At 43.0% G+C, this 25,735-nt stretch overlaps 2 protein-coding genes across 6 annotated transcripts in view; one reads left to right on the forward strand and one right to left on the reverse strand.

Annotated features, from left to right (window-relative positions):
• HVCN1 (hydrogen voltage gated channel 1) overlaps positions 1-2,246 on the forward strand; it is a 33,084-nt gene extending 30,838 nt beyond the window's left edge. For all 4 annotated transcript variants that reach the window (XM_074321120.2, XM_019734033.3, XM_019734030.3 and 1 more), the window contains one exon: positions 358-2,246. In XM_074321120.2, the coding sequence (XP_074177221.2) occupies positions 358-423 (66 nt within the window). In that variant the 3' untranslated portion in view covers positions 424-2,246. The remainder of the gene's footprint in view (positions 1-357) is intronic.
• On the reverse strand, positions 733-24,733 carry TCTN1 (tectonic family member 1). 2 transcript variants are annotated; one of them, XM_019734024.3, is made up of 15 exons: positions 24,438-24,733; positions 22,318-22,438; positions 18,070-18,200; positions 16,785-16,936; positions 14,834-14,921; positions 13,237-13,346; positions 11,759-11,779; positions 8,123-8,257; positions 7,439-7,564; positions 6,953-7,038; positions 6,258-6,398; positions 4,839-5,001; positions 2,400-2,525; positions 1,709-1,853; positions 733-827 (listed from the first exon to the last, which is right to left on the reverse strand). In XM_019734024.3, exons 1-14 carry the CDS (start codon positions 24,730-24,732, stop codon positions 1,710-1,712), a joined length of 1,839 nt encoding a protein of 612 aa, XP_019589583.3. In that variant the 5' UTR covers position 24,733; the 3' UTR covers positions 733-827; position 1,709. The 2 variants fall into 2 exon arrangements, with proteins under 2 accessions (XP_019589583.3, XP_074177214.2); XM_074321113.2 differs by lacking the exons at positions 733-827; positions 24,438-24,733 and adding an exon at positions 20,034-20,118 and having other exon boundaries at positions 1,710-1,853.
• Positions 24,734-25,735: the final 1,002 nt, after the last annotated feature.

Consider the following 25,735-nt stretch of genomic DNA (forward strand, 5'->3'; position numbering starts at 1 on the left):
CTGTTTGCAGTCCCCTGCCTCCGGCTTGGGGCCTGGGGCCTGTCACCCAGGCCTTTGCTGTGTGGGGCCCTTCACCTGGAGTGCCCTTGCCCTTGGCTAAGTCTTCCTGTGCTTTCAGAGTCAGCTTAGGCATTGCCTCCTTCCCAGAGCTCTGCCCGGTGCCCCTCCTATCACTGCTGTTGTCCGCTGGACCCCATCTGACTGGAGCAGACAGACTCCTTTAGCAGACTGATTCCACAAGGAATCAGCCTTCCCCCAGCGTTGTGTCCCTCCCTGTACCTGGGGCCCCTGAATGATTGTCACATCCCTCGTGAGGCTCTGAAGGTAAATTCAGGTATTTGTCTGCGTTTGTAACAGGAACAAGAAATCGAAAGACTTAACAAGCTGTTGAGACAGCACGGACTTCTTGGGGACGTGAACTAGAGGCATACCCTGCTCCACTCTGAAGGGAAGACTGTCACACGGGCTCATGCCAACGACCAGGAAGACCGTTCCCTCTCCTGGGCCGTTTGCAGGGCCGGTTTGGTTTGATTTGATGGCTTTGCCTCCCTCCCACCCAGCTTGGATCCTGGGGGACAGTCTTTGGGAAGGCTCTATTTTTCCCTTGGATGTGGCCAAGAGCGTCCCATCCCATTCCCACCTGCACTGTATAACAAATGTATCATAAGCATGTTTTCTCATGTTGAACACTTGACTCTTGCTTGAAAATGAATAACAAAGCTGTACAATTACTTGTTGTATATAGACTTTAATCTCATCCGATGTACAGTTTTCACATCTCACGTGGACATTAAGGAACCAGTACATCTTTCGTACGAATGAGCACGCTGAAAGACAAAAGAAAGTAAAGGACGCTGACTTAGTTACCAGCGCATTCTAGAAAAGCTGTTTCCACTTCCAAGCTGTTCTAAACAGCTTCTCTTATTGCAGTTTCCCCCAGGATGTTGTTCTCAGGTACCCAGCCCCCTTCTCTGCATCATCCAGCTTCTAGCTAGCTCCACCTAATTCTGTCGCCTGATGACATTTTTCTCAATTACTGTACAATTCATGTATAAAATAAACTCTCTCCTTCCCTCAGGCCCTCCTACTATATTCTCCCCAGCGTCAACTGCTTAGCACTGCTCTGTGGCCCCCCATACCAGCCCACCAGTGGGCGAGCTAGCTGGCAACATTGCCTGAAATGTCCATTGGACCCAACACTCCACTGCAATTAATACGACATTTGGGGGAGGATCCCCTCCTGAGGCCTTGTATTCAAATTGCATGATTTTAGACAGTATTTTGCTATTTTTGTGCTCATTTCAATGGGACCTGAAAAGGAAAGAAAACCTGAAAGGAAAACAATGACTATTTTTAAAATAACTCATGTTAAAGCAGGGGGTGATAAACTGGGTAAACCCTCAATGCCTGTGCTGCTTCAAATCTGTTCATTTTACCATCCTCCCAAAGGTGCAGTTTGGTTTCTACGTATGACCTACGTGTTGAGAGTTTGGGAAATGACCCAGGACCGGCTGGTGCCCCTTCTAAAGTCAAACCAAGCAATCAAATTTCCGAAAAGAGGGAAATGAGTAGAAAGGGGAGGTGTGCTGGTTTGGGAGCAACCTCAAGGGTCAGAAGTATAACAAAATGGGATGTTTCCGAGGGAGCCCGGGCCCCACACCCACTCTATTGTAGAGGTGTGGTCTAGTTTCCTTAATTAACAACTTACGTCAAGCAAACGGGAAGAAGAAATTAAAGGGCAGCTTGGCATTGATGGTTGGCCGAGCTCTGAAGCCTGCCTCTGCAGGTGCAGACACATCCACAAAAGTAACCACAGTGGAAAGAAGAATCGTCCTTTCACTTCCTGAGTTGGTCTGTAATAAAGTCAAGAGTGATGCAAGCCTTGCTGTCCAGTGTGTTACCAGGATAACAGAGATGGGACATCTTTCATTCTCTTCCTCACCCGGCCACTGTCAGCTCATGAGTCGGATAGGTACATGGAGGACTAATCAGCCATTATTAACTCGGATGAGAGATACAGATTTACCCAGGTTGTCCTAACACACACATCACTGTCAGTCACAACTCAATTTCCACAAGAATTTTAAAGATCTAAACAAGAATGCTACTGTGAATAAAACCAATGTCAGTGGAGTTTTCTCTAAGTGAAAGATCATGACTGCTAAACTGTTCTTAAAGAATCCAGATTGTTTAAATTTTAATTACAATCTTTTTCACAAAGTAATAAATTTCACTGTCACACCTGAGTTTTGTCTGGACTTGTGTCTTAACCTATACCTTTATTTTTTTTACTTTTTATTTTTATAAGAGTTTATTTGAGCCAAGCTGACGACAGGTGCGAGGGAGCAAGGTCTCAAACGCTCCCTTCACCTATACTTTGAAACGAAAGTTCAGCCTACCTCAGGAAATGAGGATGAAATTAGATTTGCCGTTACATTCACTATTTTAGCCTGGGGGTTCAGTAAGGATCCGTATTTAGTCCACTTCACTTCTATAACCAAAGCCACTGGGAGCTGGCAAGAATCCTGCAAAACAAAATGCTATTAATCAATTTGAATATTATATAACCTCAAGTCAAACTTAATCTGCAGTTCAGAGTTTTAATTATAAAATGTTTCACATATTACAAAATGTTCTGAAGAAAAGAATGAATAGACTCCAGAAGTTCAGATAAAAACTGCTTAGAGAAAGCACATATTTTAAAGTACTCAGTGCTCCAAAAATATTTTAACACCTAAAGCACAATTTTTCCATCCCCTATTTCTAAAGAGGCCAGAATTACCTGGCAGTTGTAATCCTGATCCCCAATGGTGGAACCTTCAGGGCAGGGCCTTACCTGCTCTAACTTCATCTACCTGTTTTCATCTACCTGTTTACATCTGCCTCAGAGATACTTCAGAGAGAAACCAGCATTGGGTGGGGAGGAGAAAGGATGATATTAACGTGATGTGCAGTCAGGTTTAATTTCCGTCTATTATTAAAATGCACTTAGAGGAAATGAAAGTGCCTTCTTACCTGATTTCATCATTTGGCGATTAAGATGTTACAGGCAGAGTCTGTAATTTGGGGTATACAAGCAGAGGCCGTAAATTATTACCAACTCCAACGGAACCGAGAGCACTGGTGCCACAACCGAGCTGCCCAGTTCAGGCTGGATGCTGTGGGAGCTGGACCTAAGGCCTCTGTCCTCAAATTTTTAAACATACATCTCTTCAGGGCATGAAAAGCTAGCAAGGCCGCCTAAATTTGGTGCCTGCCAAAAAGGCACTGATGGAATTCCCTAGCTTGGAACTGCCTTTTAAGAAATTTGCAGGCTGGAAGATCCTTGAGAAGAGCGTGTTATTAGAAGATGCAATATGCTGCTGGCACAAACTGAGCTTAGCAGATGCTCTCGTGTCTGCATCTATCTACCTGGGTTTCCTGGAAGGTTGGTACAAAACCTGCTCCAGGACCTCTGAGCTCCCTGCGGACAAAGCTACTGTCCATGTGGCTGCCTCTCCCAGCCTATGTGTTCCCTAATAACGATGTCTTACCCCATCTCTGAGAAGCCAGAAGCTCTTTGCCTGGCTGAGGCGGCAGAGAGGAGCCAAGACTTAGCAGCTGAACGAATGGCAGGGACAGAGAAATCACCGGTCTCTGCTGGGGACTCAAGGGGAGGGCGGGATCAGAGCTCTGAACCGGTCCTCACCCCACTGTCCCCAGGCTATAAATATGCGAAGGAGATAATGAGAGGCTCGAACAAACTGTGACAAGAAAAAGCTGGGCAATTAAAGGATAATCGCCTCCAGTGATGGGCGCCAGCCCACACTCTGACTGAGACAAAAGAAAAAGGTGGGCAGCAGAATCCCATGTGATCAGGAACCTATTTGTAGGATGTCAACTTCCATTAAACTCCTGGGAACTTGGGAACTGAAAGCTCTCACGTGTGGGCTGCCTTTAGAGACCAGGGAACAATGGGCGGAGGCAGTCCTCACACCGGCATCCCTTATCCTGATGCGAGGGGCCTCCGGAGACACCAACAGCGACAGTAGGAAAAGTCAGGATGGTGACGGGTGCTGCTCCCCATTCATGGAGTGACCACCGGGCACCATGAACAGTACCTCACTAACTCAACCCCATGGGGTCGGTACTGTCCCTATCATTCCGTTTCACAGATGAGGAAATAGGTTCAAACCCATAAAAATCAATGGCCAAAGGGGACAGTGTTAACGAGCAAAATCAGTATTCAAGCTGCAGGCCTGGCTGGTAACAAAACCCAAGCTCCTGAGCTCCTGAGCTCCTGAGCTCCTGAGCTCCTGAGCTCCTGAGCTCCTGAGCTCCTGAGCTCCTGAGCTCCTGAGCTCCTGAGCTCCTGAGCTCCTGAGCTCCTGAGCTCCTGAGCTCCTGAGCTCCTGAGCTCCTGAGCTCCTGAGCTCCTGAGCTCCTGAGCTCCTGAGCTCCTGAGCTCCTGAGCTCCTGAGCTCCTGAGCTCCTGAGCTCCTGAGCTCCTGAGCTCCTGAGCTCCTGAGCTCCTGAGCTCCTGAGCTCCTGAGCTCCTGAGCTCCTGAGCTCCTGAGCTCCTGAGCTCCTGAGCTCCTGAGCTCCTGAGCTCCTGAGCTCCTGAGCTCCTGAGCTCCTGAGCTCCTGAGCTCCTGAGCTCCTGAGCTCCTGAGCTCCTGAGCTCCTGAGCTCCTGAGCTCCTGAGCTCCTGAGCTCCTGAGCTCCTGAGCTCCTGAGCTCCTGAGCTCCTGAGCTCCTGAGCTCCTGAGCTCCCGAGCTCCGCACCACCACCCAAGGGGAGGAGGTGCAGCGGAAGCAGGAGAGGCACCAGCAGGCAGCCTTCAGTTGCCCCCCTTTACCTTCACGTGGGGTGCCCGGGAGACGAAGTGGACGGGCACCCAGTCCAGCACATCCTGGGCCCGGGAATTTCCAAAAGGGGCCACGTAATCTGGGAAGCTCTGGCCCTTGAGCAGGTTCTTCACCTTCTCCACCACAAGGGGACAGGTGGTAGCGCCCGTCAATCTTTGGGGAGCGAAAAAGAGGTCAATCGAATGAGGCTGTTGTTCACATGACCGTGTTTACAGGCCTTCGCAGCACGTGGGCTCTCTCCGGTTTTTCACTTTCTCACTCTCTAAAGGCGGGATTATTTGAAAGAAGCCAACGTGTCTCTAACTTTAAGAAATCTCGGTTGGCCAGGGAGCTGAATCCAAAACAATGTTTCCCAAACCGTGTTCCATCGAGAGGCACAAGAAGGGTTCCATGGCCAAAAGTTTGAGAAATACTGCATAGCCACATCCCTCCAGAAGCGCACGGGCATATTAAAAGCTCTGAAAAGTCCTCCAGTAAGGAATCATGGTTTTAACTTTAATTTGGTTATTTCCTAAACATACTGGACCATAGACCTACCCCTACTGGTGTCTTGTGGGGACGTGGTCCATGGAACCCCCTTTGAGAAATGCTGGTCTCATGTGATGAGAACTAATGATGTAAATGGTCTGCCCGAAAGAGTGAGATAATGACGCTGGGAAGATGCAGGGATGGGAAGTGAGTGCTGCTGGGGCAGGGGATGAAAGGGGAAAGAGCCAAATCGTTTCTCACAGTGGGAACTCAAGAAATAATTCATAAAACCAAAATATCGAGAAATAGCATCATCTGCAGGTTCTTTAAAGACTCATGGGTGAATTTCCCAAAAAAAAAAATCAGCTGCAAGTGTTAAAAGTGATTGCCTCTGGGGTGGGGCAAATGAGGGTAAGAACTGCTGATTTTATAACAAGCCATGCTGAGCAAGCAGTTTGCCATTTTACATTATGTACGTTTGATACTAAAAAGATAAGTTAAAAAGAGATCACATCCAGGCTTCCTCTCACTGGATTTGCTGTGCTGTGTACAGTATATAGTATATTAAAATTCAGAACCACAGGAAGGACTTTCAGGAAAAATATTTTTGCTGTGAACTCAAGTGCTACGGAACCTTAAAAACAAAACACAGACTTGAGATTTTTCCTCTGCCACATCTGATTTTTTAAAAGGTTGTAACAGTTTCCTTTTGAATCATGACAAATGGTTTATGGTTCTGAGAATTAAAATTAGGAAAAAAAATGACATCATTATAAGGTATTGTCACTATTGCTACTATCCATTAACAATGATAAGCTACACGGTGGCTTCCATAGGACTCGTCAGCTGATGCAGAGGTTTGATAAAAATGGGAAGGAAAGGAATGTTTTATTTCCTGATCAACACAAACAAGTTCCAATAGAAACAAGTTACTCCCTTACCTTAGTTTACAGCCAGATTGCATATTGTAACCAAATAATACTGGGGTCCGGATTCCCTCTATTGCAAAGCAGTCTTGTTCAGCTGTGCTACGAAGAATAGTAAATTGTCCATATCTATTCATGGTCTGAATAATCCCAGACATTCATAGAAAGTTAAGGGACAATCACCCAGTACAAAAGCAGTCTCGTTCTCAGGAGACAGTGTCACATGTGTGACACGAGACATGAGTAAGACCCAACTATCGCTTGTCTGGGCCTCTGGCATTTTAATAGCTATTTCCTGGGAGAGGATAAAAACAGTTATAACTATTTTCCTTGATAACTAGATCCTCAGAAGAAAAAGCCTCAGACAACTGTCCTTTCAAAATAAACTCCAAGTTTTCAAAATCACTAAATTTGTTTGAGTCTCTGTTTAAGTGTGAATTAAATACATGTAAATGTCGATCAGCTTTTCTGTGTTAAGATTTCATTATAAAACACTGCCGTGTTCCTGGGCCAGGATGTTTCACCCCTAACCTTAGCCAGTCTCCACACAGCCCCAGTGGCTGTGCAGCCAGACCCACCCACCAGAGCCACCCAGAAGTGCTGGCCGAGACTGGTCTCTTCAGCCCACAGGACCCTCGGCGATAAAGAGAAGTATGGCCCACGCACGTGGACAGGGAACTCAACCTTCTCCACAGAACCAAAAAGGATATCCTTTGTGAGGCTGAAATCCAGCAGCTAGTGGGAGCCCCACGACGTAACCAGGGTTTCCACTGAGAGGAACTGGCTTTGTGTTTTGCTGAAAGACAAGGCAGAAATGCCCCCAGATAATTTTCTTTTTAATAAGGAAGTGGCGGGGGGTGGGGGGCAGGGAGGGGGAATGAAATGCTTTTCATAATAAAATCTGGGCTTACCAACCAATAAAAGAATTTCTCCCCCTACTCAGAACTATAAATATATGTGCCGAGTGTAGGAGAACCTCACACTGAAAAGAACAAGCACACATACAAGAGAATCCGAGTCCCAAGTGGAAAAGGATACAAGGCCTCTTGCAAACCCCACATGCCATGCGCAAGCCCTTTGTTCTGCACAGGGGTTAGATATGTTAATACTTCTAAATTGAGATGCTTTTTCACTAACTAGTTAGGATTTCTTTTTACTTGGCAATTAAATACTTGTAAAAAATTGACCAAACTTACCTGAATAAAATGAATTTCAAACTTTTGCTGAAGTGGAACCACTGCACTGCTAACTGTCCCCAGAAGGAGAGAGAGATCAGCTTTTGTTATTTCACCTGCATCTGTGTATGTGAGGCTATACTTTACCTAAAAACAAAACGACACTCCAAATACACCTGTTCCCACGACACTTCCCACTTCCATAGCTGTATTAATAACTCAAATGAAATATACAGAGGAGGCAAATCCTTTCTCATTTCTCCACTTGTTGAAGCTTTTTCTCTCCTGTCCAGTCGGGTTATGGGAGGTGTTATGTCAGCATTGCCCCACCTGACAGGGTCGTTTCAGCCTCTCTCTGCCCAGTTACAGAAGTTCCAAATTAGCTGGTCTGGGCAGAATAAAACCAGTCTACCTCTGCCGAGAAAATGTGTTAAAACAAAACAATAGCCACAACAACAAATTCTGATGTATTCTTGTAAGTCACTAGGTTTGTGGAGAAAAATCCCATGTGATTATTGCAGAGACAAAGAAGCACTCTCTGATGTGAAGGCGTCAAGACAGGCAGAGGGCTTGTCAAGAAAAGCAACTGCAATCGGTGGGCCAGTACCCCCCATGGAGGGCATCCAGTTAACCAACCCTTCAGGACCACGAAACTTGAGTCTGCCACTCACAGATGGAGCTTTCAAAGCCAAACTGGGCACCTACCTCTAGAACAACGTTAGTGCAGATGTTCGCAGCCCCAGCCTTGACAAGCGCCTGCTTCACAACGCCCGTGTCTGCCAGTCGGGTTAGCGTTTTATTGAGAGACTGAATGACAATGGACTGAACAGTGATAGGCACCTGCAAAGTAAGGCAGTCCTGCGTTACTAAGGACACACTGGTGAAGGGGTTAAAATAACGAAACACTGGAAACACACCTCCACTGATACACGGACAAGTAGGGAAAAGCACGCACAGAACAGTAGGCATACTGTAAGTCCACATTGGCAAAAATATAGACATTTATACGTCAATACATATGTGCAGTCATGTGGAAAATACTTGAGAAGGTTATAACCAAAACTTTCAAAGTAGTTACCTCTGAAAACACATGTCCACACAAAAACTTGTACATGAACGTTCACAGCAGCATTTATAACAGCCAAAAACTAAAATCAACCCAAAGGTCCATCAACTAATGAATGGGCAAATAAAATGTGGTAAAGCCACACAAAAGAGTATTATTCATCCATAAAAAGGAATAAAGTACTGATACATGCTATAATACACCACAGATGAATCTTGAGAACGTGATGCTATGTGAAAGAAGCCAGACACAAAAGGTGACATTTACAGGAAACGTCCAGAAAAGGCAAATCCATAGAGATAGAAAGTAGATTAGCGGCTGCCAGGGGCTGTGGAGAGGGTTGGGGGAGAATGAACAGTGACTGCTGATGAGCACAGGGTTTCTTTTTGGGGTGATAAAAATGCTCTGGAATTAGACAGTGGTGCCGGTTGCTCAACCATGTGAATATACTAAAAACCATGGAACTGTACCCTTTAAAATGGTGAGTTTTATGGCATGTGAATTAGATCTTACACACACACACACACACACACATGCAGGCATGCACACTCTGAGTGGTAGGATCATGGGTAAGAGAAAACAGACAGAGACGCTTTTAAGCAGAATCAGGAAGCCCCGGTTCGCCCAACGCTATTAAAGGACATTTTTCATTTATGGCCACCGCCAGCAGAGAGACAAAGCAGCAAGCAATTCTTTAAATGGCTCAAACCTCTAGCTAGCTGGGCCTCCTCATACTGTGTGACAAATCTGACATTTAATCTAAATGTCAGCTCTTAGAAACCACTGTTTAGGAAGGAACCTAACTGGTATCTAGTTGTTTATACTGCTTTGAACTTTGGCCTCAGTCATGTGCCATGCTGTTTGTAATTCAAAATTATTAAGTGTTGAAGCTCTTATTTTATAGATAAGTAAGTAGAGCTTATGTGTCTGCTCCCATGACCAAGAAGACCTGCAACTATCCTTAGAAGTCAAACCTTTAACATAAGAACATGACATGGTTCGGAAGCAAAGATGAGCTGCCATGTGACAAAGTGGCAGAAGGCAACACGAATCACCACGCCCTCTGCACAACCCGCCATACCCGTGGGTTAAGAGTTACACAGGGAGTCCCGTGCTACGAGCACTAAGGTTGTCATCAAAAGAAACCTGGACTCCTTTATCGGAACGTACTGAGCCCTGATTCAGCAAGGCCACTGGGTTCCACAAGAGGACACCCTTCCACACCAGCCTCTGATGGAGCCATTCCGGTGGTGTGAGGGTGCGCTTGGCAGAAACCGAAGGGTCCGTTGTAAACAAGCTTTGGAAAGACCGATGGAAAGCAGCAAGAGCTAGTCTATCAACATCCACTGGAACAGTCACAGAAATGGAAATGTAGGGCTGTTTGCTTGGCTGGATGTCCTCGCAGTCCCATCCCGTCCCCAAACCACCCATTGGCAAAGGACTCAAGCAGACCTAACAAACTATATGGCCATAAACTGAAGTTTTCACTGGTGGTTCAACAGCTACTGACAATGATTCCTGGCAATTTTATAACGGGCTTCACTTAATGGGGAGACTGGATCCCCTTTACATTCTTGATTCTGTAACCTTGGAAGATTCTTTAACCTTGCTTTTTAAAAAAATTTAAACAAATCTCTCATTAGTTGATATGCTTGCTTTCAGAGCACAAGTTTCAATGTCACACAGATCTGAGCTGGAAGTACCAGCCTACCATTTCCTGACGGCCTAAGCACAGGATGCAGAGAGAGAATGTGTGCGAAGCAGAGATTTCATAAATCAAGGCCGGCACACAGCACAGCTAGTCCAGCGTCGTATAAGAATAAGGTATCTGGGGCCAGACAGCCTGGATTCATGTCCCAGCTCTGCCACTTCCCCGCTGTGTAGCCTTGGGCAAGCAATTCATCTGTGACTCAGGTGGCAGAGACTGACAAAAACAGGACCTCCCTCATAGGTCTGCTGAGATGACTAAAGGACTTTAGACATGTACAGCACTTGGAACAGTGCTTGGCACAGCACGTGCCTTTCAGTGACACCCCATTATTTCTCATCACAGGGCTTCCCTACCTGATTGAACTAATTAGTCCCCTAGTCATTCATTCACTTAACATACAAACCACTGAGTGCTCAATACATACTAAGACCGTACGTGGCCCAATACAATATACCGCCCTGGACTAAGGATAGCTCATGGATAGGGCCGCTGTCTCTGCAGATGGTTCAAGCTTTAAATGGTGGAATCAAAGCCCTTTCTAGTGGTTGGAGGTATCTGAGAGCGACTCTGTTATATGACTTACAAAATGGGTTCCTGGGAGCCATAGGGTTCCTTAGGGGGACCAAAGAGGGCAGAGATGGGGGGCTGGGCAGGTAGAGGGCTACTGGCCCCCACTCCTACTGCAACCAGGGGAGTCAGATTTGATCCATGTCACTCACTAGGGAAAGTTCTGCTTGAGATTTCATTTGAAAAAACCCTATCACCAAAACAAGCTTGAAAACACCTTCACAGATGAGCAAATCCAGGCCCACACATAGTAGTGTGACGTTCAAAGCCACACAACTATTTCCATTCAAATAGCTACATCAAACACATGCTTGTGTCCAGAGACTGAATGAAACCAATTACAGTCCTGAGTGCTTCACTGTCCTGAGGGCTTCCTGTGTGCCAGACGCTGCACAGAGACCTCATGGGCATCAAGGCTTGCCCTCCATTTGGGGAGAGTGAAGTGTACGTTAAACAAGAAAATAAAGGCAAAGCTGAGCTTTGAACAAGGCAGACCAGTGGCGCAGGCTTTGGGTGACCACGACAAAACCATCACCTGTATTCACAGGCAGGCACAGGGCGCAGCCCCCAGAGTAAGAGGCAGAGCCACGTTCCCTCTCTCTGACATACCCACAGAGACACTGCCTCTTCACCATGGCCTGACGGAGCCCCTGAGCTGGGGGCAATAAGGCTGTGACAGCACCTATGGGCACCTGAACCCCTGCAGCGACGCGGAGAGTGCTCACCTCCCACACAGGTGTGTGTACAGGGCAAAATGTCTGTCTCCCACACTGGACACACAGCTCTCCTGACCAGGAAGATACGAAGGGGCGCCCTGAAAGGACGGAAGCCAGTCACGCCAATCTGTGTTTACAAAAGGGTTACCCGCTTCATTTCTGCTGCTCTCTGGCAAATGTTATGTTTTGGGCAGGACGGTGCCCAAAACACCGTCTTCTGATCGGAAGTGTATTCACTCCAAAGGGCTCAGAAATAAGACAGTCTATTAAGATACTCTTACCTCTGTCCTGGAATTAGGCACCTAGACAGGAAGAAACAACACATTTTGTTAAGTACAATAAACAGTATTTTGACTGCTTTTTCAGACCGTGGGTTAAAGGGCATGTTCATCTTATTAGAGACGTCAAAGAAGACAACAGAACTTCCTTAATCAAGACTTGCCATCTATATATTTTTGCATCTATGTCATATTCAAAGAGGTAACTTTACATTTTCCTTCTACATTCATCTCCTTCAGATTGGAAGCTTAATAGACGAGCCCAACAGAGCTGGTCTTAGGAAGCCGCCATGCTTCAGTGTAACTACTGGGTATTTCCCATATGGCCACCAGTGACACAGCCTGTGGAGCAGACATGGCTCCTGCCCTCCTGGTCACTCTCCCTGCGCCTGCTCACTGGAAGGACACCATGACCTGCCCAGGTCATAGCCACAGTCTCCTAACTGGTTTTCCTACCTCTAACCCAAGGCCCCCTTGAGGTCAGGCTCCTGCCTCCTCTCTTTCTGAAGGTCTCAACCTCCCTTCACTTCCAGTCCCCCATCTCCTTTAACCTCCTTCCTCCAATCACAAGACACCCACCCTATTAGGCCAATGGGAGCTTTGGGGAGGGAGACAAGTAGACGAGTTTGGGGAGGCTGGCGCCTGCGTGCCTGAGGGCTGCTTCCAGAAGACTGTGAGAAGTCACACTCACTGGAAGAACCGCAGGCCTCGATGGCTGACTTATGAGAAGAGAGGGAGAGGGGACAGGAGGGGAGATGAAAAAGGTTCAACTCGATTCTGAAAGCTGAAGCCCAGATGAATACTGACACCATGGCCCATCCTACCACCGCCCCCTCCCATCCCACCCCCCACAAAAGAAAATCAGAAGAACAGGGCTTCCACAGTAACAGTATATTTTATAATCATTGAAAAAACTTCTCCCCTTCCAACCCTCCGTGTCATCCACCAAGTGGGCCAGTGGCCTCTCTCGTGTCCTCAGTTCAGGCTTGGGTCCCTGACAGGGACTCTTCCCCACCGTGGCCTCGCCCTTCTCAGCAATCCTATTTTCTGTCCTTTCCTGGTTGCTTATTTCATCTGCCAACCAGAAAGTGGATTTGCTATTCTTTTCTGGTCTATTTCTCGGAGAGAGATCTTTTAGGTGCTAATATGATTATTTCTATCACAGACATTAAGATGCTTTTATAAGTACTAACATTTTTGGTTATTAATCAAGTTTTTTATTCAGGAGACAGGCATCATTAGATACTATCAAAATGAATGAAAGCAAAAAGAAAAAATGAATGAAAGCAAAATATGAGTGGACGATATAAAAATAGAAATTATTTAAAGTAATTTTTCATATCAGTATAGAAGAACCGGAGAAAAATTTAAATGTAAGTGTCAATCATGTACTGAAATTATTCTGTATTTGTCATTTTAACAGGGTAGAAAGAACAGAAAATAAACCGAAAGAATCAGTTTCACTTCAAATTAACCCTTACCCTCAGAATTTTAGGGCTGCTGTAATAGGCCATGCACAGGGCTTCAATTTCTTCACACTGCTCCAAATTTATCCTTCGGGTGCACTTAACAGCTTGGTTCACCAAAAATGCTGGAAATCATAACATTCCCATGGGGGAAAACAATAAAAAAAGAAAATTTTCAACAGTCTAATCAATGGTAATTAAAAATTTTTAAGTAAAACTGCAAAATAAGTTATGACACAGATATACATGTTTAAAATAGGATTTGAAACTATTTTTTGAATAGGTAATACATTTACCTGATTCAAAATTTAGAAGACACAAAAGGGTTTTGAGAGAAGTCTCCCTCCAACCTGTCCCCCAGCACCCCCAGCTACCACCAGTTCACTCCCCAAATAATCATCATAAAGTTTCTTGTGTATCTTTCTGGAAATATTCTATGCAAATGAAAGTATATATATATATATATATATATATATATATATATATATATATATATTAGTATATTTCTTTCCTCTTTTGGAAACAAGTGCACAATACATATCCTGCCTTTTGTTTTTTCAACACAATGCCTTGGAGTTCAGCCTATCTTAGTACCTAAAGAGCTTGCTCCTCCCTGTTTTAGGAATAATTAATATTCTACCATAGGTATGCCGTAACTTATTCAACCAGTTCCCCATTAACGGACACTTAAGTTGTCTCTAGCTTTGCTGTCACATGGCTACAATCTATGATTTTGCATGTGAGCCAGAGTTTCTGTAGGACCAACGCCTAGCCATGGAACAGCGGGGTCAAAGGGCATACCCATCTGCAGTTTTCACACATCCTGGTAAACTGCGCTTCACAAAGGCTGCACCAACGTACAGCCCCACCAGCTATGTGGGTGAGTGCCTACTTCTCCACAGCCTCACATTTCCTAAGCTTTGCCAACCCATCAGATGGGCATGGTATCTCAGTTTGGTTTTAATTTACACTGTCCCTGGTGTGAACAAAGTTGAGCATCTTTTCAACAGAATACAATTTCCTTCACGTATCAAATGATGCTTCATTAAACCACAAGCTATCATCCATGACTTAGCTGGCTTCTTCATAGTGAGACGGGCTTCCGCCTGGGAGAGCCAGGCCTGTCGCCTTCCACTGCCAAGAGGATTATTCCATGGATTCTGTGATGCTCCTGAAAGGAGAAGCTGGGCCCATGGGAGGCAGTGTCGTGGGTTGCACCCAAGCAAGAAACAGAACGTTTCTAGGTTTCTTCATTTAAAAAATGACTATCACCCTACCTTATCATACCCAGCACACAGAAAGTATTTAATAAATGTTAGCTATTGACAAACTTGAGCTCCAGTGAAGAAAGAACTTTCTAACAACTGGAAGTACTGAACAACTGAGTGAGCTGGTTTCAGGCTGAGAGTTCCCCATCGCGACAAGTACTTGAGCAGTGGCTGCACGTGATAGAAAAGACTGGCACCTGGCGGGACACTGAACTCCATAACCTTTGAGGCCTCTTTCAACTCGAAGACTGCTTGCAGTTATGAAGCCTGTTTAATTGTAACTACTACAAATGTAAACTAAGAGCAAACTCTGTCTATAGAAAGAAAACTGCCCACTCTCTTACCTGCAGGGTTATTGTCGGTGCACAGAGATGACGTAAGGGGAGAAGGGAATCTCAAAAATGAATCTGAAGTCTGCAGATGAACCCCATACTGCAAACAGGACAACACAAAGCTGTTATGTGACATTAAGGCATTCGTGCAACACTTACGGGACACCTGCTGTTGCCAGGCGGCCCTGCAGGCGTCGGGAACACAGTGCTGAGCAAAACACAGGTGTGCTCCTTGCCCACGTGGCGCTTACATCTAGCTGCCCCACCCTTTGCTGTTAAGGATGTGCGTTTCTGTGTGCACGTCACTGTATCTGCCGGCCTGTTTATTGAAGAATTCCTATGGAAGGGTATATAAGAAGCTGACAAAGGTGTCTGCCTCTGCAGACTTGAACTCGGTGGTCAGGGCCGGGGTGAGAGAGGTAATTACTTTTTACTAGCAATAATTATTTAAATAATAGATTCATATACTGTATCTGTTAAAAAATCATAAAATTAATCTATGCTTTCTTCCCAAAACCAAGCCCCGTGAAATTTTCCCCCAATTTTCAAAACAAAATATATAGTTATTGGGCATATAGCTAAAATCTTTCATCTAAAGCAGGGTGTCCAAACTGCAGCCCGCGGGCCAACTGCGGTCCGCAATCCATTTTTAATTGGCCCGCAGCAAATTCCAAAAATATATTTAGTTTACTTAAATAAACCAGGTGAGGCAATATGTACTTCACCTCGAGTGAGTGGCCTGGCTGTGTATTTTACCACATATGGCCCTTGGTGAAAAACGTTGAAAAAAGTTGAGACACGCCTGGTCTAAAGGTATCTAAATGCTTCGGTGCTAGCAAGGTACAGGAAACAAGCCTTCTCCTTTCCTGGAGCTGGGAGTGTAAACTCCTGCAATCAATATTTAAAATTTCCACTTATTTTGACCAAGTTAACCCATTATGGGAACATATCCTAAAGATTTAATCAAAGATATATGTGTCTACACGAATGTTCACTGTGGGTTATTCATAATAGTAAAAACTGGAAATTAATGTCTGTTAAAAATAGAATAGCTCAATAATAAATGATGATACATACACATAAGGAAAACTTTGTATCAGTGAAATGTAGCCCCAACACTAGCTCTCGTGGTTACTTTCCTATACTATTAAATGGGGACAATAATGTGTCACTCCCTGGGTTGCGTGAGGCTCTGCAGTGCTTGGCACATGACAAATGCTCAAGAAATGATAACTTTTATATTGATGTGGGAAGATGCATAAGATTTATCACTGCATGAAAAAGGAAGTTTATAGAATATGGGTAAATTAGTTCTATGAATCCCACCTCTGTACAATACTATATTTTAATAGATGCATTTAGAATCAGAAATATACACCAGTCTGTGAACAGTGATTTGTAGTGTGCATTGTAATGGAGACAGGGGAGGGGCTTTCCATTTCTACTTATGTACCGCTATACTTTTAACTTTTAGAACTAGCACACGTTGCTTTTATACGTCTCTTTTTAAAAGATGTTTCTGAAAATTTTGCAGTTTAGTCAAAGTTAATGACTATCACACTTAAAGGTTTACTAATGAATAGATATAAAATAGCACACATCTTCCCCAAGTCTATAAAACTAAATACAACTTTGAGAAGAGGATCAGGCACCCCACCAACCACACTGTGTCCCCAGCACATGCTTCCTGCACTTGGCTGCATCTTTCGAGGTGGAGCTAGACAAAGAATTCTGCAGAGACATGCAAGCATGCCACAGAATAAACGGCTTTAAACCCTATGTTAGAATTCAACTATTCAACTTTAATTTTCGTGACCTTTATTGATAGGCACAAACAGTTTTTTTGTCTATAATATGAATTCTATGTCTCGGGGAGCCAGTTTTACTGGGAACATACCGACAAATTAACGTACAAGGACAGGGTATTTGCGACGGGATGGGCAGACCGTGCTTCTTAGCTCACCTCATATTTAGCAGTATTTGGAGTACCTGTTTCGGTTGTGAAAGAAACATCTGACTCTGCATTCAATGAAAAACCATCAGACGTTTTCATCAATTTATCAAAATTGTTTTCATCAGGCACTTCTGGGTTAATAAAGGATAATGCAGGTTTATCTGTTTTTAGAAAAAGTATTTTAAATCAGTATAAAATACATGTATATTACATATAACGTATATAATACTTTGAAACAGTTTTTAGTAGCATTAAGGCTGACGTGAAAAAAATAAAGTGTCTCTCTTCTCTCTATATATTTACTTCCTCCAAGATGTCTTCAATTTGATTAAATAAATGAGATCCTCAGAATTGGCCTGTTTCTCTAACAGTGTGGAAACAATGGTTTCTAAAGCCTACAGGTCAAAAGCACAACAGAAGCCAATAATAGTCCATCTCTTTCTCCACCCCTGGATTGAGGAGTCTGCTGCATAAACCTTGAAGGGAAAGCTGTGTCCAGATGGCTACGAGAATGAAACACTCTGGGACTACCCTCACATGGCCACCTCCAAAGCCCAGGAGGATACATGCTGTGTGTGGAAGAGGCAGAAGAAGGGAACAGGCTGGAATGTTACTGGACCGGTGTTACGTCAGAGAATGTGACAATGACTGACCAGTCCTTACTTCAGGTTATGAATCACAGAACATTTGCTTAAGTCTTCAACAAAACCAAAATATGAAGACATTCTGAAAAGATGACAAAGTGTAATTGATAAAACCATAAATGTGTCTCTGGTCTTGGATATCTTCTTTTTTTTTTTTTTTGGTCTTGGATATCTTGATAATATTTTATACTCCTGTGTGCTTTGGATCTAGACACCTATTTGAGCCAAAATGCTCAGATAAAAATAAAGATCCTGTTTTCATGCAAATAGTCAAAGTAAAAATAAAAGAGAAAAAGGGAAATTGAAACTAAAGCTGAACCAGATTCTTAACCAGGGGGAAATAAAGCAAAAAAGAAAAAATACATATACCTAAACAAATATAGGTTCCTATGCATGTCTACATATCATAAACTAACCTTTGAAAAAAAGTATGAGATTTCAAAAGACAAACACACAAGCACAATTATTTTTTAAAGAAAACGTGCATGCCCGCAGGTCTATAAGTTACTTGTAGTCGCCTGTGATACACCCGAGTCAAACCATAGAATGATGGGTTTAAATCTAACTAAATGGGGCAATTTTCCATAAAAGAACTTCTAGAAGAAAAAAACGTCAGAGTTTCACAAATTATATCAGCATCAAATACTCACAGTTTGTAATATGAATGCAGAAAACAGATGGATTGATCTGGTCGACAAGTTTAAATACTCTCTGAGGTGGGTGTGCTGTAAAATTCAATGAATAGATGGCTGCTTTTTGGCTACAAAACTGACTGTCACCCCTGAAAATGAGAAAAAATAATAATACAAAGTTTTAAGGCATATGCACACAATCTTAACAAGATTATTTTAAAACTGTCAGGTGCTGTACTATGTACTATGTTAACAACTACCTGGAGGATATTTATAAAAATGTGATGTTAGAATTGAATCCATTTTTATTTAGTTTATTTGGTGTTCAAATGTTTGAAATTTTTTCCTCTAACAGGGAAAGTATTAAGTAGAATAACCTTCAAAGAAAGCTTGACAAGTATGGAATACAGATCAGGGTATAATTTTGATGGAAATGAACCTTGTAAGCTCTGACAGTATCAATCATATAAAATTTTATAAGTAACCAGAAGGGATGGAAACTTCCTTGCCTTTAGAATAAAGCCATCTTCGCAGATGGTGAAAACGAGAAAATGTGAAATCATCTGAAGTTTGGGGGCTTAGAAATTATGGTAGAGTCAAGTCTTCAATCAATCCCAGACTTGACAAACCCTAAACAACCTGATACCGATATGGTGCAGCAAAAGAAATATAACAAAAATGAGGTCACATTCTACATATGCTTTAAGGCCTTTTCTCAATATACATTGCCCAATATTTCCATGTGATCAAATGTTTTTGCAATATTATACTAAATAACATCATTGTACACCCTTTTTTTTTTTAGCCAATCCTCTACTGTTGGTCTAGGCTGTTTCTAATTTTCCTTGATTATATATAATGCTGTAATGACATCCTTATACATACATCTTTATGACTGTTTCCTGTTATTTCCTAAGGCTATATCCCCTGCAGTGGAATTGATGGGTCAAAAGGTAGGTACATTATTTAAGGTTTCTCAGACATATTGGCAGATTGCCCTCCAGAAAGACAAGTTGCATCCTCACCAACACTGTACTCTTCCCAAGATCGGATATTATCCAAATTATAAATACCCTTTGCCAATTTCATGGGCAAAAACCTGTTATCTTGTTGTTTTGATTTGAATTTTCTCATTTATTAGCAAGGTTAAACATTTTTCCATATGGCTATTGGTCACTGGTATTTCTTCAGTTAGTTGTTTGTTTATACCTATTGACTGTTTTTTTAATTAGAATGTTTGTCTTCTCATTAATTTGTGAGAACCCATATTTTTAAGAATCTCCTCTGAGTGTCACGATTTATAAATATTTTTTCACAGTTTGCTACCTTTCAATTTTATGGTGCTTTCTGTCAAATAAAAGTTTTAATTCTTTATTTATAAGAATTAAAGTTTTAATTCTTTCTTTATAATCACTTTCTTTTAATTGAGGTATGGTTGATTTTTTTTAAAATAATGAAATTGTCAATCTTTTCTTTTATAGTTTGTCTGTGGGTTTATGCTTAAAAGACATTCCCTAACCCGAGATTAACAAATGCTCACCTATGCTTTTCATTCATTCATTAATTTTAAAAAAATACTTCACTCTTCAATCTATTGGTAATTTACTTTGGTTTAATGCTATGACGCAGGAATCTAATGTTTTTTGCTTTTCTCTTTTTTTTCTCCCTTTTCTCCCGCCTCCCCCCAACCCCCCATTCAAGCCGTTGTTTCTCAGTCTAGTTGTGTAGGACACAGCTCCCTGGCCCACGCTGGTGTTATGAGCCTTGCACCCCATCCCCTCCCCCCCATCCCCACCTCCCTTGGCCTGAATGCCCATTCCCCGGATTCCGTATTGGCCAACTTCTACGTGTCCTTCAGGGCCCAGCTCAGATCATCTTTTCTAGGAAGTTCCCTAGTCCAACTGTCTGGGTTAGATGCCACTCCTCAGAGCTCTCCAAGTGCCTGGTGCAAAGACTGCCATCCATTCATCTGTCTCCCTTACTCGCTCGGTGAGCTCCATGAAGGCAGGACCATGTCTAACTCGTCTTTATAGCCCTGGTTCTGGCACACAGGTGCTCAAGAAAGGCCTGGGAAGTGAAAGACAGTTTGGAGATGAGAAGGCAAGGCAGAGGCAGGAGTCAGGGGAGCCTCTCGGCTTCTAGCATGGGTGTCTGCCTGAAAGAACAGCAGCAGAGGGAGTCAAAGGGGGTCAGTTAGGGGTGGAAGGGAGAACGTCATTCATCCATTCAACTCATTTTTAATGGGGGCCAACTATGTTGCAGGAACTGTGCTAGGCACTAGTGGTGTATAATATACGAGGTGTGATCAAAATACAATAAAAAATTACAGTAAAAGATACATTGCCATTAATCCCTCTCAAAATACTCTCCCTAACTTCAAACACACTTATCCCGTCGTCCTTGCCACTTTCTGAAACAGTTGTGGAAATCCTCTTTTGTGAGTGTCTTTAGTTGCACTGTCATGGCTGCCTTGATATCCTGAATCATTTTGACTTTGGGGAAGAGCCAGAAGTTACACGGTGCCATAGCTGGTGAATAAGGTGGATAAGGACCCACCATAATGTTTTTATCTGACAGAAACTGCCATATACCAGAAGCGATATGTGACATGGAGCGTTGTCATGATGGAGGATAAAGTGAAGACCCGAACTGCTTCAGAAAGTGGCAAGAACAGTGGGAAAAATGTGTTCAAAGTGAGGGGGATTAATGGCAATGTGTCTTTTACAGTAATAATTTTTTTTAAAACATTCACTGTATCTTTTGATCACACTTCATATAAGAGACGATTCTTCTTACTCTCATGAAGCTTACATCTAATGGGAAAACAGACATCAATCCAATAGTCTTAACAATAAATTTACAATTTATTAGATGATAGGATGAGCTGTTGACAGTTTAGCAAATGTAAATAAACCTTTTACTATGACTTGGAACATACAGCACAAGAACACTCAATTAATTAAGATTATTAGTTTTGATTTCATTATTTCTATACTTCACATTTAGGAGTCACAAGCAAAACTAACAAATTCTGAGGTCCTCTCCTGAGGGCACTATGGATTCAGCTCTAACTTCTAAACCAGGGGTCCGCAAACCACGCCTGATTTTTATTACTAAGTTTTATTGAAACATAGTAATGCCCATTCATTTACATATTGTCTACAGTTGCTTTTACTCAAAGATAGTAGAGTTGAGACTTTGCAACAGAGACCACATGGCCTGCAAAGTTTAAAATATTTACTACGTGGTCCTTTATCGAAAAAGCTTGCTGACCCCCATTCTAAATAATCTATACCTAAAGTTACAGTATTGGCTAATAAAAAAAGAACTGATATTCTAAAGAATTATCTCAAATTGGAGCAGAAATCTCACTCTCAGGCTCCTGGTACTTCCTAAGGCAGGAAAGCAGGATAATTTTCAACAAAGACTAAACCACGGTGTAGTCCAGGTAGCGAGAAAAAATAATCTGACTACAACATTCCATTCTCCAAGCATTTTTACAGTATTGGAAGTAAATTCAATTTTCCATTAGTCAGTAAAATAGTTTCTCATGGGAAAAACACATTGTACTTGCAAAAAGCTTTCAATCTATCAAGTATCAATTACTACCACTTATTACAAGGTTAAATTTAAATTGGCTATCTTTGAATGGTATGTTGATCACATCCTGTAAATGCTGTTTTTTTCCAGAAGTTTTGAAATCTGAATTAGGAGAAACAGATCATTCAGAAAGGATTATTTCTTTACCTTGTAATGGACTGGGAATGTGATTTTCCATTATTTTCCTATACAATGTGAACTGTGAGAATTCCTGGTAGATTTACACATCAGAAAAATATAAACAAAGCTTACCTGACTATTTAATTTTGTATTACAAGTACTATGTCCACCACAAAAGCTGTAAAATTGAACTGTACCTTTCATCCTAGGCTGTAAATACAATTAATTCACCGATACAAAAATGTGACACATTATCTCTTTATAAATCAAAGTGAAATGTAATTCAATCTTTGAACACAGAGATTTTGTTATACTCTTTTTAAAAGGTACACTCTCTTCTCTTTTGCCTGCACTATCATCTGGCTGGATGCAAATAAGGGATAGATAACTCTTCTGTATACAGGTTTGGACAACATGGCTTCTGAATGATGCAAAACTCAGAAAATCAGGTTTGGGTGTTTTAGCCTGAGGGATTTTTCACTTTCCGCCCTGAAATTTTATAATCTTGGTCCGATTTTATCAAAACTGCATGTGTCACAAACTTACGTGACAACTGGAACTGAGCAAGCAGAAAAGACACTGAAATCCATGGAGCTGCAATCAGGATCACAACAGCAGTTGACATCACACTGTGCTGGGGACAAGTCACAGACACACAGAGCAGCAACTACAGAAAGACAGGTGGGATACAGAGCATCACAATCCGCAGGTAGTGACCGCGCACCCTGCCACTGCAATGTACTAAAAGTCCATTTCATACAAAAGGCCCGTTTGGTTTTTCCTATTGCACTTTGGGGGAAATTTACGAAGTGAAAATCAATCAGTTCGAGCACTCCTCAAGCTGGGGTTTCCCCAAAGTGGCGAACCATCTCACTCACTTGGAACGTTGTTTGTGCTCTACATTCAAAGACTCTGATCTGGTAAGCTGACTGTGAAACCCAGACATCCGTGTTGTTCAAAAACTTTCCAGGTGATGCTGATAACTCAGACAGGTTTAAGAACCAGCATACTAAATCACTTGCCTGATCATAAGAACCACCGGTTTAATACTGCAGATTCCCAAATTCCTCCCCTAGAGATTGATTCAGAGGAGGGTCCACTTAAGGCCACCAGGAATCAAGGTTCTCAATCTTCTTTCTCTCCTCAGACGTCACCTGCAGTTTTGAGGCTGAGCCCACATTAGCAGGCTATTGGCCAAGAATCAAAATGACTCAGGTGGGGGCCGGCCTGGGCCAGACCGGTGGCTCAGGCGGTTAGACCTCCATGCTCCTAAGTCCGAAGGCTGCCGGTTCGATTCTCACATGGGCCAGTGGGCTCTCAACCACAAGGTGCCGGTTCAACTCCTCGAGTCCCACAAGGGATGGTGGGCTATGCCCCCTGCAACTAGAAACAGCAACTGGACCTGGAGCTGAGCTGCACCCTCCACAACTAAGATTGAAAGGACAACAACTTGACTTGGAAAAAAGGCCTGGAAGTACACACTGTTCCTCAATAAAGTCCTGTTCCCCTTCCCCAGTAAAATCTTAAAAAAAAAAAAAAATGACTCAGGTGCGTTGCATTTGGGGCCCTAGGAATATCTCTGGTAATACAGACAATAAAGCATGGGGAAAGGTAGGGATCTTCTCTCTTAGCAACTTTTAATTTTTTAATAATGACGACTATCTGGATTTTTAATTCCCTATTTTAATCTGTCAAATGGGGGGTGGGGACCCCTTTTAAAGAAATAACAGAGCATGAGAATGATAAACACTGAACTCATGGCAGTAATTATTTCTAGGTAGGCGGGAAACAGATTAGCACTTCAATATTAACCTTCAATGTTTTCTTTTTTTCAAAAAAGGATTTCATGCAAAAACAAAACCAAAAAAAAAAAAAAAATGGATCTCAAGTAAATGCTGAAAGAGAGTCCATAAAACATTCTTAGTCGCATGTATGAATTATTTCGTAATAAAAATGACTTTTAGAAAAATGTAGTTTAAAAAAGGTACAATACACACTCTGGAAAGAAGTGTGTAAGGACAAAGGGAAGGTTTTGTCAATAAATACACAATCCTCTCGTAGTCTGAAACACAAAAGTTTTTCCCCTTAAGTTTTTTTTTTTTTTTTTTTTTTTTAATTTTTTAAAGATGAATCCTAAAAAGTGGACATAACCCTTCACCCCACGACTTCCCATCTCGAACTCAACGCAGGAGGAATCCGGGGTTTTCATAATTCAAGTCAACAGACAATGAGACTTGACCTGGTTACATTTAGTAAGCTAAACTTTTGGGGTCTCTTTTTGGTAAGTGAAAAGTTCGGTGCATCCTATGCATTTAATTTCCACAACTGTCTAGACACTTTCGGTTTAACTGCGACTTTGGCTGCAAAGACTCATTTATTATTACCTTGCGCATGAATGTTGTCCAAGACCTCTGCAAGTCCTTTCAAGGATTTGATATTGTCCCAATTAAGCTCTCTTAGCCTCGGCTTTCTCATCTGTATGACAAGGATAATATCTACCTCTAAAGGCTGTTGAGAGAATTGATGTCTATGAAACGCTTAGCAATGCCTGCACAAAGTAAGTGTTCAATAAACGTTAACCTTTCATTATTATTACATCCTCATCCGGGCTACCCCCTCCAGGATGGATCACTGTGGATCCCCAGGATTTGGCATTTAGTACCCACCATCCGTGACTGGGGTGGGCCTGGGACCGGAGAAGGGCCCGGGGACCCTGGGGAGTCCCGGTGGCCTAGGAGACAAGGCAGGTCGGAAAGTCGTCGGGGATGGCTCCGTAGAGTTGAGAGCCTCCGTCGTCACCGCCAGGGTGGCCCCGGCCTGAGCGCGCACAGAGGCCCAGCAGTCCATAAGTACCAGCAAGAGGGGATGGAGGGCGAGCGGCGACATCGCCGCGGCGAACCCGCGCGGCCAGCGATAGGGACCGCGCGTTGCCTGGTAACCACAGCGGCCGGCGCGGGGCATCACGGGAAGTATCCTGCGAAGACACGCGAGACTGGGGCTGAGGGCGAGGCCTGGGCGAGGCGGGCCACCAGCGGGGTGTGAGACGAGGGGCGGTGTGAGACCGGTCGGCGGAGACTAGAGGTTTGTGTATATCAGACTTGCGGTTCCCAAGCCGACTGCGGCGCTTGTTTAAAAAATGCGGATTTCCAAATTCCATCTCAGGGGATTCTGACGCAGACAGTTTTGGGCAGGGTCCAGGAATCAATATTTTCAACAAATGTCCTGACGCAACCGGTGGGGGGACAGAAATTTGGGACGCTACTAAATAAGGTCTTTTGAAGGATCACAGAGATGACATCACCATCCTTGAATTTTCTCTATCCCACACTGTCAACACTTGCTTTGCCTTTTTTTGCTTTATCTCGCAGCAGGTCGCCAGATAACTTCTGCTCATTGTGTTGTGATAAAGGGGACAAATGAACACTTAACTTTTTTACAGTCAAAAAACATGGACAAAAATTAAGTGGAATGACATAAGTATTAAAAGGAAAAAAATCAAAGCAAATCTGTAACTCTACAAAATGACTTGAAGACTAGAAGACTCAGGGGAGCCCCTCCGTTCCAAACTGACTTATGTACAGAGGTACTCCAGCCCAGGATGCTTGCAATACCTTTGATACTTAATATCCTTCTAATTCAGAAGTAAATGTCAGAAAACTTATATCGTGGTATTTATTTAAGAAACACATTAACCAGTTTAGAAGAATGCCCAAACAGTATATATATCTAGTGTATTGAATTTATGTAGCAAAGCTAAATCATCAAAGGGACATCTTTAGTACTTTTCTGTGGCATCCCAAAGTGTATAAAAATATAATTGGATCAGATGTGTCATACTGATATTTCCATTTTTTTTCCTACAAAGGCTTGCTTTAACGTGTGACTGAAATTCTGGACTACTTTTAATAACTGATGTAATGCTTACCTTTTAAAAAAAAAACACTATATTTTCCAAACTTTCATC

The sequence above is a fragment of the Rhinolophus sinicus genome, chromosome 9, assembly GCF_057876585.1.
Source record: "Rhinolophus sinicus isolate RSI-liver-muscle chromosome 9, RSI-T2T, whole genome shotgun sequence".
Taxonomy (NCBI): domain Eukaryota; kingdom Metazoa; phylum Chordata; class Mammalia; order Chiroptera; family Rhinolophidae; genus Rhinolophus; species Rhinolophus sinicus.